Genomic DNA, 11,701 nt, shown 5'->3' on the forward strand with positions numbered 1-11,701 from the left:
TCGCTCTCCTACTCACAATAAAATGAACTACAATGTTTTTATTGGTTCCACTACTGTACTAATGTTTTTGCAAAGTTAGTACGTATACTACGCCCTTACACAAGGAGAAGAAGACCCAACAGGAGCTGCACAGCGACTAACTCATACACTCCTTTTTTCAGTTATAAATAGATGGTGGAACCGGGATACTTTAGCAATCAATGTACTCAAGCATTGACTATAGCTTTTACACACACGGTACCGGGCACACACTGCGGACATAAACAAAGGTAGTACAGTCTGATTATGACAGAAAATAAAGTACATTGAATACACACCTTATACATGCAAGGTTCCGTCTTCTTCGGTTTCGTTGCCGGCATTAAAATGAACAACAAGATACATCCAAAGGTTTGCGAACTGAAACGTCCTGCGGCGATCACTCAAATGGTTTTTATATTTTGAGAACAACCGTTCAACATCACAGGATGTCAATAGTGAATGCAAATAATACGACTGGTGCTTCGACATTGCACTTGTACAAGTTAACATACACTCGTAGAGCGTCTCGTTTAGGCACAGTGAAAACGTAAACAAAGTGCAGGTAACGTGAGGGGGTGGCCGAGCCGTACGATAAACACGAGGGATGCACATGGTTTTACAGTATGCGCCAAAATATACAGTACTGGAACAATATGTTACTGTTATTTGTTGTTGTTAGTTATCGGGATGATAATGTAAATTCATCAATTGACCCATTGTCAGTTCCAACCACGCAGCACAACGTTCGTTACACAACTAGCAATACATAATGGTGATGCAACAACACGCAGACGCACAGGCATGCGCATGCGGGCTGCACGAAATCCAGTACCGGTACTGTATATTTTGGTGCATACCGTAGTTACAATTAATTATATTAATCTACATTAATTGACATTATATTTTCCAAAAACACACAAAATAAAAAAACACAAATTGCATAACATTATCATATACACATTTTAACATACAAGAAAATGTAATGTTGAAATAATTCAATATAACAAATCAAATTTTGCTACTTTCAAGCACCATTTTTTACGGTCATACTGTAAATTTCATTCCCTGTATGACTAATATATCATCGTCTTCTGTGGCCGAATTGGCAAAACTACAGTATATTGGTCTGAAGTGACAACACTATTTTCTAAACGTAATAATTATCCCTTCTCAAAGTTCAATTTATTCAAGTACAGTACAGAAGGCAGTGATATTATGTTATTCATACAGAGAATGAAATTCACGACCGTAAAAATGCTGCTTGAAAACAACATCATATAAACTCAGTAGCAAAATTTGATTTATTATATTGAATTATTTCAACATTACAATTCCTTGTTTGTTAAAATGTATATATGATAATGTTATGCAATTTGTGTTCTTTTATTTTGTGTGTTTTTGGAAAATATGTCAATTAGTGTTAATTAATATAATTAATTGTAACTAAAACCTTGTGCATCCCTCGTGTTCATCGTACGGCTCGACCTCCCCCACACGTTACCTGCACTTTGTTTACGTTTTCACTGTGCCTAAACGAGACGCTTTACTGTACACGTAAACACTGTGACAAACAACTTCGAGACTAACGTCAGACAGCTGTTCACTATGACTGCGCACAGTACTCTGCTGGCTTAGGTTCGGTTCCTACAGCGCGCAACAGGTCATTTTGCGTTCTTAACAAAATGTACCTACGAGAGTAACGTCACATGTCTAAGCTCCGTTGTGCATCAACCTATTGCCGCCGTAAAGGTATCCCAAGCCCGCCGTCTAGTTATAAGTAAAAAATGGACTTTCCCGGTTTACTGCACAGAATGTTATGACCGGCCAAGCTATCTAAACACAACAGTACAGTTAGATGAAAAACAGAACTTGCACATTGTGCGGAACATCTGAAGTCCTAAACTGAAATATACTGTATCTGTTGTAAGTAATTTACTTATGACTGAATTGAAATTATGACTATTGGCATTTCTATATGCAACATAGAGTGCAATTGAACCAAAGCCTACATAGATTACAATGACATAATATTCAGCTTTGTAATGGGTACTCGCATGAATGTTAGTTGGTGTCTTCATCTTTATCATTTGATGTGTTGCAATGTACAAAGAGGTATAGGTCATCCGCCATCTCATGAAACCTATCTGCGCCCCAGGGGAAGAAGAATGTAGACTAAAAAGCTTTGGAGGCTTTGATAGAAAAATTATAGCAAAATATTGAATTTTTAAACCAAAACAGCCCTACTTGACTCTTATTTTTCTACGAATTACATTTATCACAGAACTTAGACTATTCTATTTTCTAAAGAAGAGGCCAATTTAAATATCTGATATATAAAGCTTGCGCTAACAAGCAAACACTCTGATGGGGACAAATAAAAAAGTTAAAATTTTTCTTCCACCATGTTAATAATGTCAAAACAAGTACTTATACAAATTTTTGCCACTCGACCGCAATTACGAGGCCTCCAGAAAGTGATTTTCCTAGAGCTGTTTACAGAAAAAAAGCACAATTTCATGATAAAATTTAGTGAAACAGATGCAGTAATTGTTAACCTATTAGACAACATAACCTACACTGAAACTGAAACATTTGTTGTATCGTAGGGTCAATTTTTGTATCCTTGTGTCGTAGAAGTCTGCCGCCTACGATCGGAACCAGTGTGTGACAGCCGTCTGCACCTCTCTGTTGATCCCGTGATATAACAAAGGTCTCAATTCCGGTGGGGAATATGTTGAAAATAGCTCAACAATTGCTGAAATTCCTCAACAATAAATGTTTCCAATGAAATTGTGTTTTCTTTCTGTTAACGGCCCCTGGCGAATTTATTTTTACGGCCCTCGTAATTGTGGTCGAGTGGCCAAAATTTGTATAAGCACTTCTTTTGACAATATTAACATGGTGAAAGAAAAAAAAAATAACTTTTTTATCTGCCCCCATCAGAATGTTTGTAAGAGGAGGGTGAATTTTATATAGCAAAAGATTACGGACAAACCATTTGATGCAACTCCAGTTTAAGGGGACCGGGACTCTGTAATATGGTCAGAATTTCAATTTTTGTTTTCTTTTATTGATTTATACTTATTCTCTGAAAAGTTCTCTTTTCAGCGGTATATCATTTATGTAGTCTACATTATTATTACGGAAATATATTTTTAAAATGTTTATTTAGGTGGGGTGTTCCGATAACTTTGGTGAGATTTTATATTCACTGAAAAATCCTCTTTCCAACGGTATATCCTTTATTCACATCATCATTATCATTATTATTATTATTATTATTATTATTATTATTATTATCATCATCTTCTTCTTCTTCTTCTGCTTCAAGCTCTAGGCTTTAAGCCCGTTGCGGCTCCTTTATTTCTTGTATCCATCTTTTTGCTGGTCTGCCGATACTTCTTTTTCCAGTGGGTACATAGTCAGCGATTATTTTCGGGTTCTATCTTGGCTCATCCGTTGTACGTGTTCCCACCATTTCTGTTTATACTCATCTACAGTTTCTAACAGACTGTTAACTTTTAGATTGTTTCTTATTTCCTCATTATTATTATTATTATTATTATTATTATTATTATTATTATTATTATTATTATCTTCTTCTTCTGCTTCAAGCTGTAGGCTTTAAGCCCGTTGCGGCTCCTTTATTTCTTGTATCCATCTTTTTGCTGGTCTGCCGATACTTCTTTTTCCAGTGGGTACATAGTCAGCGATTATTTTCGGGTTCTATCTTGGCTCATCCATTGTACGTGTTCCCACCATTTCTGTTTATACTCATCTACAGTTTCTAACAGACTGTTAACTTTTAGATTGTTTCTTATTTCCTCATTATTATTATTATTATTATTATTATTATTATTATTATTATTATTATTATTATCTTCTTCTTCTACTTCAAGCTGTAGGCTTTAAGCCCGTTGCGGCTCCTTTATTTCTTGTATCCATCTTTTTGCTGGTCTGCCGATACTTCTTTTTCCAGTGGGTACATAGTCAGCGATTATTTTCGGGTTCTATCTTGGCTCATCCGTTGTACGTGTTCCCACCATTTCTGTTTATACTCATCTACAGTTTCTAACAGACTGTTAACTTTTAGATTGTTTCTTATTTCCTCATTATTATTATTATTATTATTATTATTATTATTATTATTATTATTATTATTATCTTCTTCTTCTGCTTCAAGCTGTAGGCTTTAAGCCCGTTGCGGCTCCTTTATTTCTTGTATCCATCTTTTTGCTGGTCTGCCGATACTTCTTTTTCCAGTGGGTACATAGTCAGCGATTATTTTCGGGTTCTATCTTGGCTCATCCATTGTACGTGTTCCCACCATTTCTGTTTATACTCATCTACAGTTTCTAACAGACTGTTAACTTTTAGATTGTTTCTTATTTCCTCATTATTATTATTATTATTATTATTATTATTATTATTATTATTATTATTATCTTCTTCTTCTGCTTCAAGCTGTAGGCTTTAAGCCCGTTGCGGCTCCTTTATTTCTTGTATCCATCTTTTTGCTGGTCTGCCGATACTTCTTTTTCCAGTGGGTACATAGTCAGCGATTATTTTCGGGGTTCTATCTTGGCTCATCCATTGTACGTGTTCCCACCATTTCTGTTTATACTCATCTACAGTTTCTAACAGACTGTTAACTTTTAGATTGTTTCTTATTTCCTCATTCTTGATGTGATCCAGTCGAGTTACTCCTACTACAATTCGAAGAAATCGCATTTCAGCTGCCTGTAGTCGACTTCTATCTTTTTCTTTTAACGTCCAAGTTTCACTCGCATATAAGCCCGTTGGTATTGCCATAACTTTATATAGTTTAATCTGTGTATCTTTCCTAGTTTTATTACGGAGTGTTCTTCTAATGGTCCCACATATATTGTTAAATTTGGCAATTTTATAATCAATATCTTTTTCATGAGTATATGATAGATGGCAGCCAAGGAAGTTAAAAGTATTAACTTGTTCTATGATATAGTCTTCCACTACTACCTTTGATCTCACCACCCTTTTGCCCATAAATGCCATTACTTTTGTTTTTTCTTTCGAAATAGTTAGATTCATATCTTTCGTAATTTTATATAATTCAAATAGCCCCCTTTGTAACGTATCCTCGTCACTAGCTAATATAACTTGATCATCAGCAAAGAGGAGGTTTTTTAAGAATTTTTTGTTTTTAACGTTTTCTGATATGTTGAAATTATTATTATTATTATTATTATTATTATTATTATTATTATTATTATGGAAATATATTTTTTTTAAATTTTATTTATGATGAGAAATATGCAGCTGGGGTGTTCTGATAACTTTGGCAGCCATTTTCCGTAAGTTTGTATTTTTCTCTATAAGATGTATCATATCTCAGCTTCTAGTGTTTAGATTTATTTAAAATTTTATGTGTGTATTTAGTTAGTATTGTAGCATAAATTGACACAGGTGTTTTTAAAATTAATGGTTTTAAAACAGATTTCTTGAAAAATATAGCAAAAAATATGGTAAAAATTTACATACATAGAAAAAATGTCATAAATTTATAAAAATAGTTATTTTTGAAACCCCTTCCATTAGATTATTTATAAGAGTGTTAGAAATAAGCTGTAAAAGTTTCATTGTTCTAGTCCCAACAGTTTTAGAGAAAAGGTACTGTAAATATCACTATTTTAACAAGTGTTAAGATAGGAGATTCTCAGTATCCTCAAATAGCGAAATTTTGGTCAGTGCATTAAATACATAATGAGAAATCTAGTGTCATTTCCAACGATACTATTTTTTATTCTTCATCAACTTCACTTGCAACAGCTTCTTCTTTTTCGTCTTTCTGGTTATTGTCTGTTCTATATTTTCTGTCTTCTCTGTTCTTGAACTTTAACTTAAGTCTCTTATGTCTTCATATCTTTTCATTAATCTTCAAATTCTCTTTGACAGTCGTGCGAGGCGATGATGTCTGACCCGGAAACTCAGCGGCTGTTACATTCGGGACGCTCCTTCGACCTCGCCATCCTGGACGGCGCCTACCCGGAGTGCATTGTTGGTCTGGCACACTACTTCCGCGTGCCCTTCATGTTCATCAACACCGTGGCCTTCTACATGACGTCGGTGGCATACACGGGCAGCCCCTCACCCTACTCCGTGACGCCGTTCATGGCGCGCGGCTTCACAGACGACATGGGCTTCCTTCAGCGCGTGTCTAACTCTCTGTTCCACTCCTTGATTTCCGTGATGCACACGATATTCGTTAAACTAGCGATACAGGGGATTACCCGGCGTTATGTGGACCCGGCATTGCCGCCTATTATAGATATTGTGCAGAACGTCAGTTTTGTATTGCAAAACGGCCACGCCACGTTGACGTACCCCCGTCCGTACTTGCCGAACGTGGCGGAAGTCGCTTGCATCCACTGCAAACCGGCGCGTCCGTTGCCGCCCGATCTGGAGGACTTTGTGTCGGGAGGCGACGCTGGCTTCGTGTACGTCAGCATGGGGTCTTCAGTGCTGACAGTGAAGATGCCGGAAGTGCTTCGTCTTTTGTTCCTGCGAGCCTTCGCGCAGCTGCCGTACCGCGTGCTCTGGAAGTGGGAGGGCGGCGAAGGCTCCATACCGGACCTGCCGCCCAACGTGCGCCTCGGCCGCTGGCTGCCCCAGCAGGACATCCTGGGACACCGCAAGATCCGAGCCTTCGTGACGCACGGCGGCTTGCTCAGCATGTTTGAGACGGTATACCACGGCGTGCCGGTCGTCACCATGCCGGTGTTCTGCGATCACGACGCGAACGCTGCCAAGGCGGAGCTGGACGGCTACGCGCTCCGCCTCGAGCTTCAGGATCTGACAGCGGAGCGCCTGCGCTGGGCCATCGAAAAAGTAGCAACAAATCCTAAATACCGACAGAGCGTGAACCGGCGGTCAATGCTGCTGCGCGACCAGGAGGAGCACCCGCTGCAGCGCGCTATCTACTGGACAGAATACGTGCTGCGTCACGAGGGCGCCTACCACCTGCAGTCACCTTCACGGCGCCTCGGCATCGTGCAATACTATCTCTTAGATGTCGTGTTCTTCTGTCTACTGACGGGCTACGTAGCGATCAAGGTATTCCTCAGACTCAAAGGACTCGTTTTTAGATTTATGCTGAGACTCATGTCCAACACCCAGACAGCGACAGAGGAGGATGACGAGCTCGCGGAGATGAAGAGGAAAGTGAAGGGTGCGGTGAACGGCGTGTCGTCGCACCTCAAGTTGCTGGAGGGCCAGGCCAAGACTATCAAAGTGCACTGACAGACTGTGTCGGACAATTGCACGCGATTGCCCAGTGTGAATGATTTCATTAATGCCAAAATGACTGTTATACTTCGATTTAATATACGAAATGCCCAAGTATCCTTCTCTTCCATTTCCATTTTTGATGACAAGCACCCAAGCAGAACTGCCATCATAAATTCATTAACAAACTGAAGGAAGCTGCGTGAATCGTTTTTATGTCATCTTCATCCATACATGTAAATTTGAGTACAGTATTTATTTTCTATATGTTTAGTGTGAGACTTTACGTAAAGAACTATGGCATTGTCATTAGTTTTTTATATAGAAAAACTGTTCTTACTATTTGAAGAGTCCACTGCAAGAATAATGGATGTCACTTTCTTGTCGAAAATGAACCAAGACTGTCAATGCATAGCTTAAGACATATAGAATGTACATACAGAGTTATATGGCATTAACACTGATAGTCATTGTCCAGTAATGATCGGAAAATCACAGTTAAGCTTTGAGCGCTAAGCATTTCAAACTTTCAATTGCTTCTTCTGAAAAATTTATTCCAAATGACATCCATCATTCTTGCAGTGGACTCTTCATTTTAAAGCATTTGTCTTGAAAATAAACCTTCCAAAACATGTAATGGAGTTGCCCAAATAAATCAGTCTCAATCAATAAAGCTTGATAGCCAAAAAGCCTAACTTCCATCAAAACGAACAACAGGCAGAAGAGAGAGTTAATTAAAATTCTTAGGAAAGGAATCATACGATGGCCAGTGAGAAAGAAATAAATCAATACCACGATGAAGACCACAACAGATTTAACTTATTGAGATGAAGTCACTGTTTTTTTTTTTTTCTGAATAGTACGCTGATCCTTAAGTTATTTGTTAACTGTATATGAGATAAATATTCTTAAAATTAAGCATTTAAAAACTTTGGATTGTTAAAAATGCATTTTATATCACTTTAACTTATAACTGTGTGGTTCATTTACTACTTGAATTTACTTTCTCTCCTTTGCCGGTCCAGTCACAGCATGGTGCCGACCATACCACCTCATGCTATTACGAGATTATGAAATCAAATAGCTCTACTCCATGCCTCCATGTGCTTTTATGGAGGATACAGAGGATATCTTTGCTATCGCTTGTGGTCGGTGAAAATCAACCTAATACCTTTCCTCGCACTTTGATAGAAATCATCCGCTTTTATTGGACAGCACCATTACGAGTTCTGAAAGGTTCCCTTACATTAATAAAAAAAAAGTCGGCAATGCAGCCTCTGCAATGCTTTTACATTAAATCTAGTTATTTGTTCACTGTGTTTGCGCTATTGGTTCACTAAAATGTAAACATGAGTAATCAGTGTTAATTTAACCTTCTAATACAAAAACAATCTGTTTTCCAGAAAATTTTCGTTTTTAATAAAGCAAGCAGTCCTTAGATTTTACCTATGACTCCCAGATTTTAAACTGGTCTAAATATTATTATCTTATTTATGAAATAAATTTGAATAATTTCATGCAATATAATTTAAATCATTGTATCTCCACACATTAGGTACTATTCTATAGTAAATAGTTCCAGAGATATTGAAAATGGGCCTAGACAAAAACTAGAATCATGTGGGTACAAGTTGGGCCAACAAATACAAATATAACAAACTAGAATAAATTTCTGTACAGTCTCAGAAAAACGTTTTGTTACACAGATACTTTACAAGTCCCAGAAAGGAAGCAGTGTGCATGATCAGAGGACATGCGATTGGGTCACAAGAGAAGGACTAGTTGAGATAATAAAATTAGTTTTGTTTCGCTGTATGTCTGATCATGCGCACTGCCTCCTTTCTGGGACTTATAACGCAGGCCTGCACAAGGTTTGCGCTCTCCGAGCCGGCTCACAGCTCATAAGCGGAATGCAGATATTAGCTGCGCTCTGTATAAGGGAAGAAGGGATGATCTCGTACAAAATATACACAAAAGGAAGTACTATGAATTCCCGTTCAGTGTTTGCAAAACTATCTTGGACTATTATTAATTAATAAAGAAATATTTATTTTACAGAAATAATATAACTTCTAAATGTTAAATGTTATGTTTTATTTAACCACGTTCGCAACTGCAGAGGTTATATCAGCGTCGCCGGATGTGCCGGAATTTTGTCCCGCAGGAGTTCTTTTACATGCCAGTAAATCTACTGACAAGAGCCTGTCACATTTAAGCACACTTAAATGCCATCGACCTAGCCCGGGATCGAACCCGCAACCTTGGGCATAGAAGGCCAGCGCTATACCAACTCGCCAACCAGGTCGACCTGTAACTTCTACAGCTACTTAAATATACAATATCATTTTGTTATATTTATATTTATCACTACATCAAAACGGGGTTTTATGCTGTTGGCAGCTGAAAGGAACAGTAGCCTATTGATCGTAATGAAACATCAGTTACAGATGTTCGATGTCTGCCTTTATTAAAGTTGATTATAGAAAACAGTTGCTCACAAATATAAATGTTGAGCCAAACATAGCAATCATTTTCACAGCCAGCCTGTGTAGTCGTGGATATTATTGCTAATGTTTACTCTTGTAAAACTCATCCAGGCTAGTAGTATTATTCAAACGATCTTTAGCCCTTAGGTCACATTGAAGATCAATAAGTTCGATCTGTAAATTGTTAAATGTTATGTTCCGTCTTTTAGATTCCTCCATACTGTACTGTAGCAGTAGGTAAGCAACGTGAAACAGTTACTGAGAATAGGCCTACACATTGCACTCCACTAGATAACTGAGTAGTCGTTTCCCTCTCCTCTATCTATAGCAAGTCTATGTCATTCTGACGTATCTTCCTCTCCGTTTCGGCGAGCGGTAAACACGGCTGCCTCGCTCCGAAGGAGCGCGCGCGCTCGTTGAGCGCTGTTTGTGCAGGTATGTTATAACGTATCTGTGGGACAATTTTTTTTTGTAATACTGTACAGTCAGGCAAATTAAATACACAAAAAAGCATTCGAAAAATATGGTGTTCCCTATACCACATTAAACAACAAACTTCAAAATAGGTACAAAAATAAAATTGGAGGCCAGATACCATTTAGAAGTAATGAGGAGGAAAACGTTGTAGAAGGTGTACTGTGTTGTGCGGGACGTTCCTAAATAGAAAAGGAAAGTTGAAAGAAGATTTCGGGACAACAGACCTCAGACCTAGCCTTGGATGGGTAAGAAGTTTTCTTCAAAGAAATATGGAACTCACTGTCAGAATCGGAGAAAATGTAAAGGGGGCGAGCGTAACAGTTACTCAATCTATAGTGACTGATTATTTTAATAATACTTACTGAAGTGTCCTTGAATAGCGCTCCTTCCACCAATATTATATATTAACAAGCAAACCTTGTCATGGGGCAGATAAAGAAGTTATTTTGTTTTCTTCCACCATGTTAATAATGTCAAAACAAGTGCTTATACAAATTTTGGCCACTCGAGCACAATTACTAAAAATTAAGTTCGCCTGAGGCCGTTTACAGAAAGAAAACACATTTTCATTTGAAAAAATTATTGGAACAGACAGAGCAATTGTTGAGTTATTTTTCAACATAATCCCCACCGGACATTTGTCATACCATGGGATCGACAGAGAGGTGCAGACCAGAGACAGGCAAAATGTCTTTCAGTCTTGCCCATGACTGTTTACGTCCGTGAGCGGGGTTACGCTTAGTATCGTTCGCCCGCCTGCAACTTTCCTTCACAAGCAGGCAGGCAGTGTGGTTGCACGTGACTCCCAAACAGTCCTAAAACTAGTCACAAGTTACGAAATGTTACTATTTTGTTGAGTCAGATACACTTTGCAGGAATATGAAATGTATAATATTGTCTTATTATTTTATGAACTCTGTAGCGCAATAAATCGTAAAACTGTGTTTCTTTAATCAAGAATTATCTGCTGTTATTCCTTGAGTCACACTTTGCAGAAAAATGAAATGTGTAATATTTATCTTATTATTTTATGAAATTCTGTAGTTCAATAAATTGTAAAACTATATTTCTTTAATCAAGAATTTTCTGCCGTGTTCGACCATAAAATAAACATTTTTTGAAATGACTAAATAGCCAACGAACTTAGATTTCAAACTAGTACTGTTTCATCTTAACCAGCGCAGACTGGCTGCCGTGAATGCAAGTCACTCTACCTTATAATATGAGCAGGCTTTCTTGGGTCCCGCCTGGACTGAACTTATAAAACCCGGGCCGAATGGGTTCCGTCTTAAAAGTTAACTTGCTTTGTAGTGTCACCGGAACCCAAGCTTGACGTCATGCAGTTACGGGCGTGAGTATTGTCTGATTTGCCAGTATCTAATGCAGACGGCTGTCACACACTGGTTCCGATTCCAGGCGGCAGACTTCTACGACACAGGTATACAAAAGTTGAT

The 11,701-nt window shown here is 38.0% G+C and overlaps 1 protein-coding gene across 3 annotated transcripts in view; it reads left to right on the forward strand.

The window, feature by feature from the left end:
* Window positions 1–8,724, forward strand: part of Ugt50B3 (UDP-glycosyltransferase family 50 member B3) — a 106,508-nt gene extending 97,784 nt beyond the window's left edge. For all 3 annotated transcript variants that reach the window (XM_069823492.1, XM_069823493.1, XM_069823491.1), the window contains exon 3: window positions 5,956–8,724. In XM_069823492.1, coding sequence (XP_069679593.1) covers window positions 5,956–7,299 — 1,344 coding nt within the window. In that variant the 3' untranslated portion in view covers window positions 7,300–8,724. The remainder of the gene's footprint in view (window positions 1–5,955) is intronic.
* Window positions 8,725–11,701: the final 2,977 nt, after the last annotated feature.

Source organism: Periplaneta americana, chromosome 4 (assembly GCF_040183065.1).
Source record: "Periplaneta americana isolate PAMFEO1 chromosome 4, P.americana_PAMFEO1_priV1, whole genome shotgun sequence".
Lineage (NCBI taxonomy): Eukaryota > Metazoa > Arthropoda > Insecta > Blattodea > Blattidae > Periplaneta > Periplaneta americana.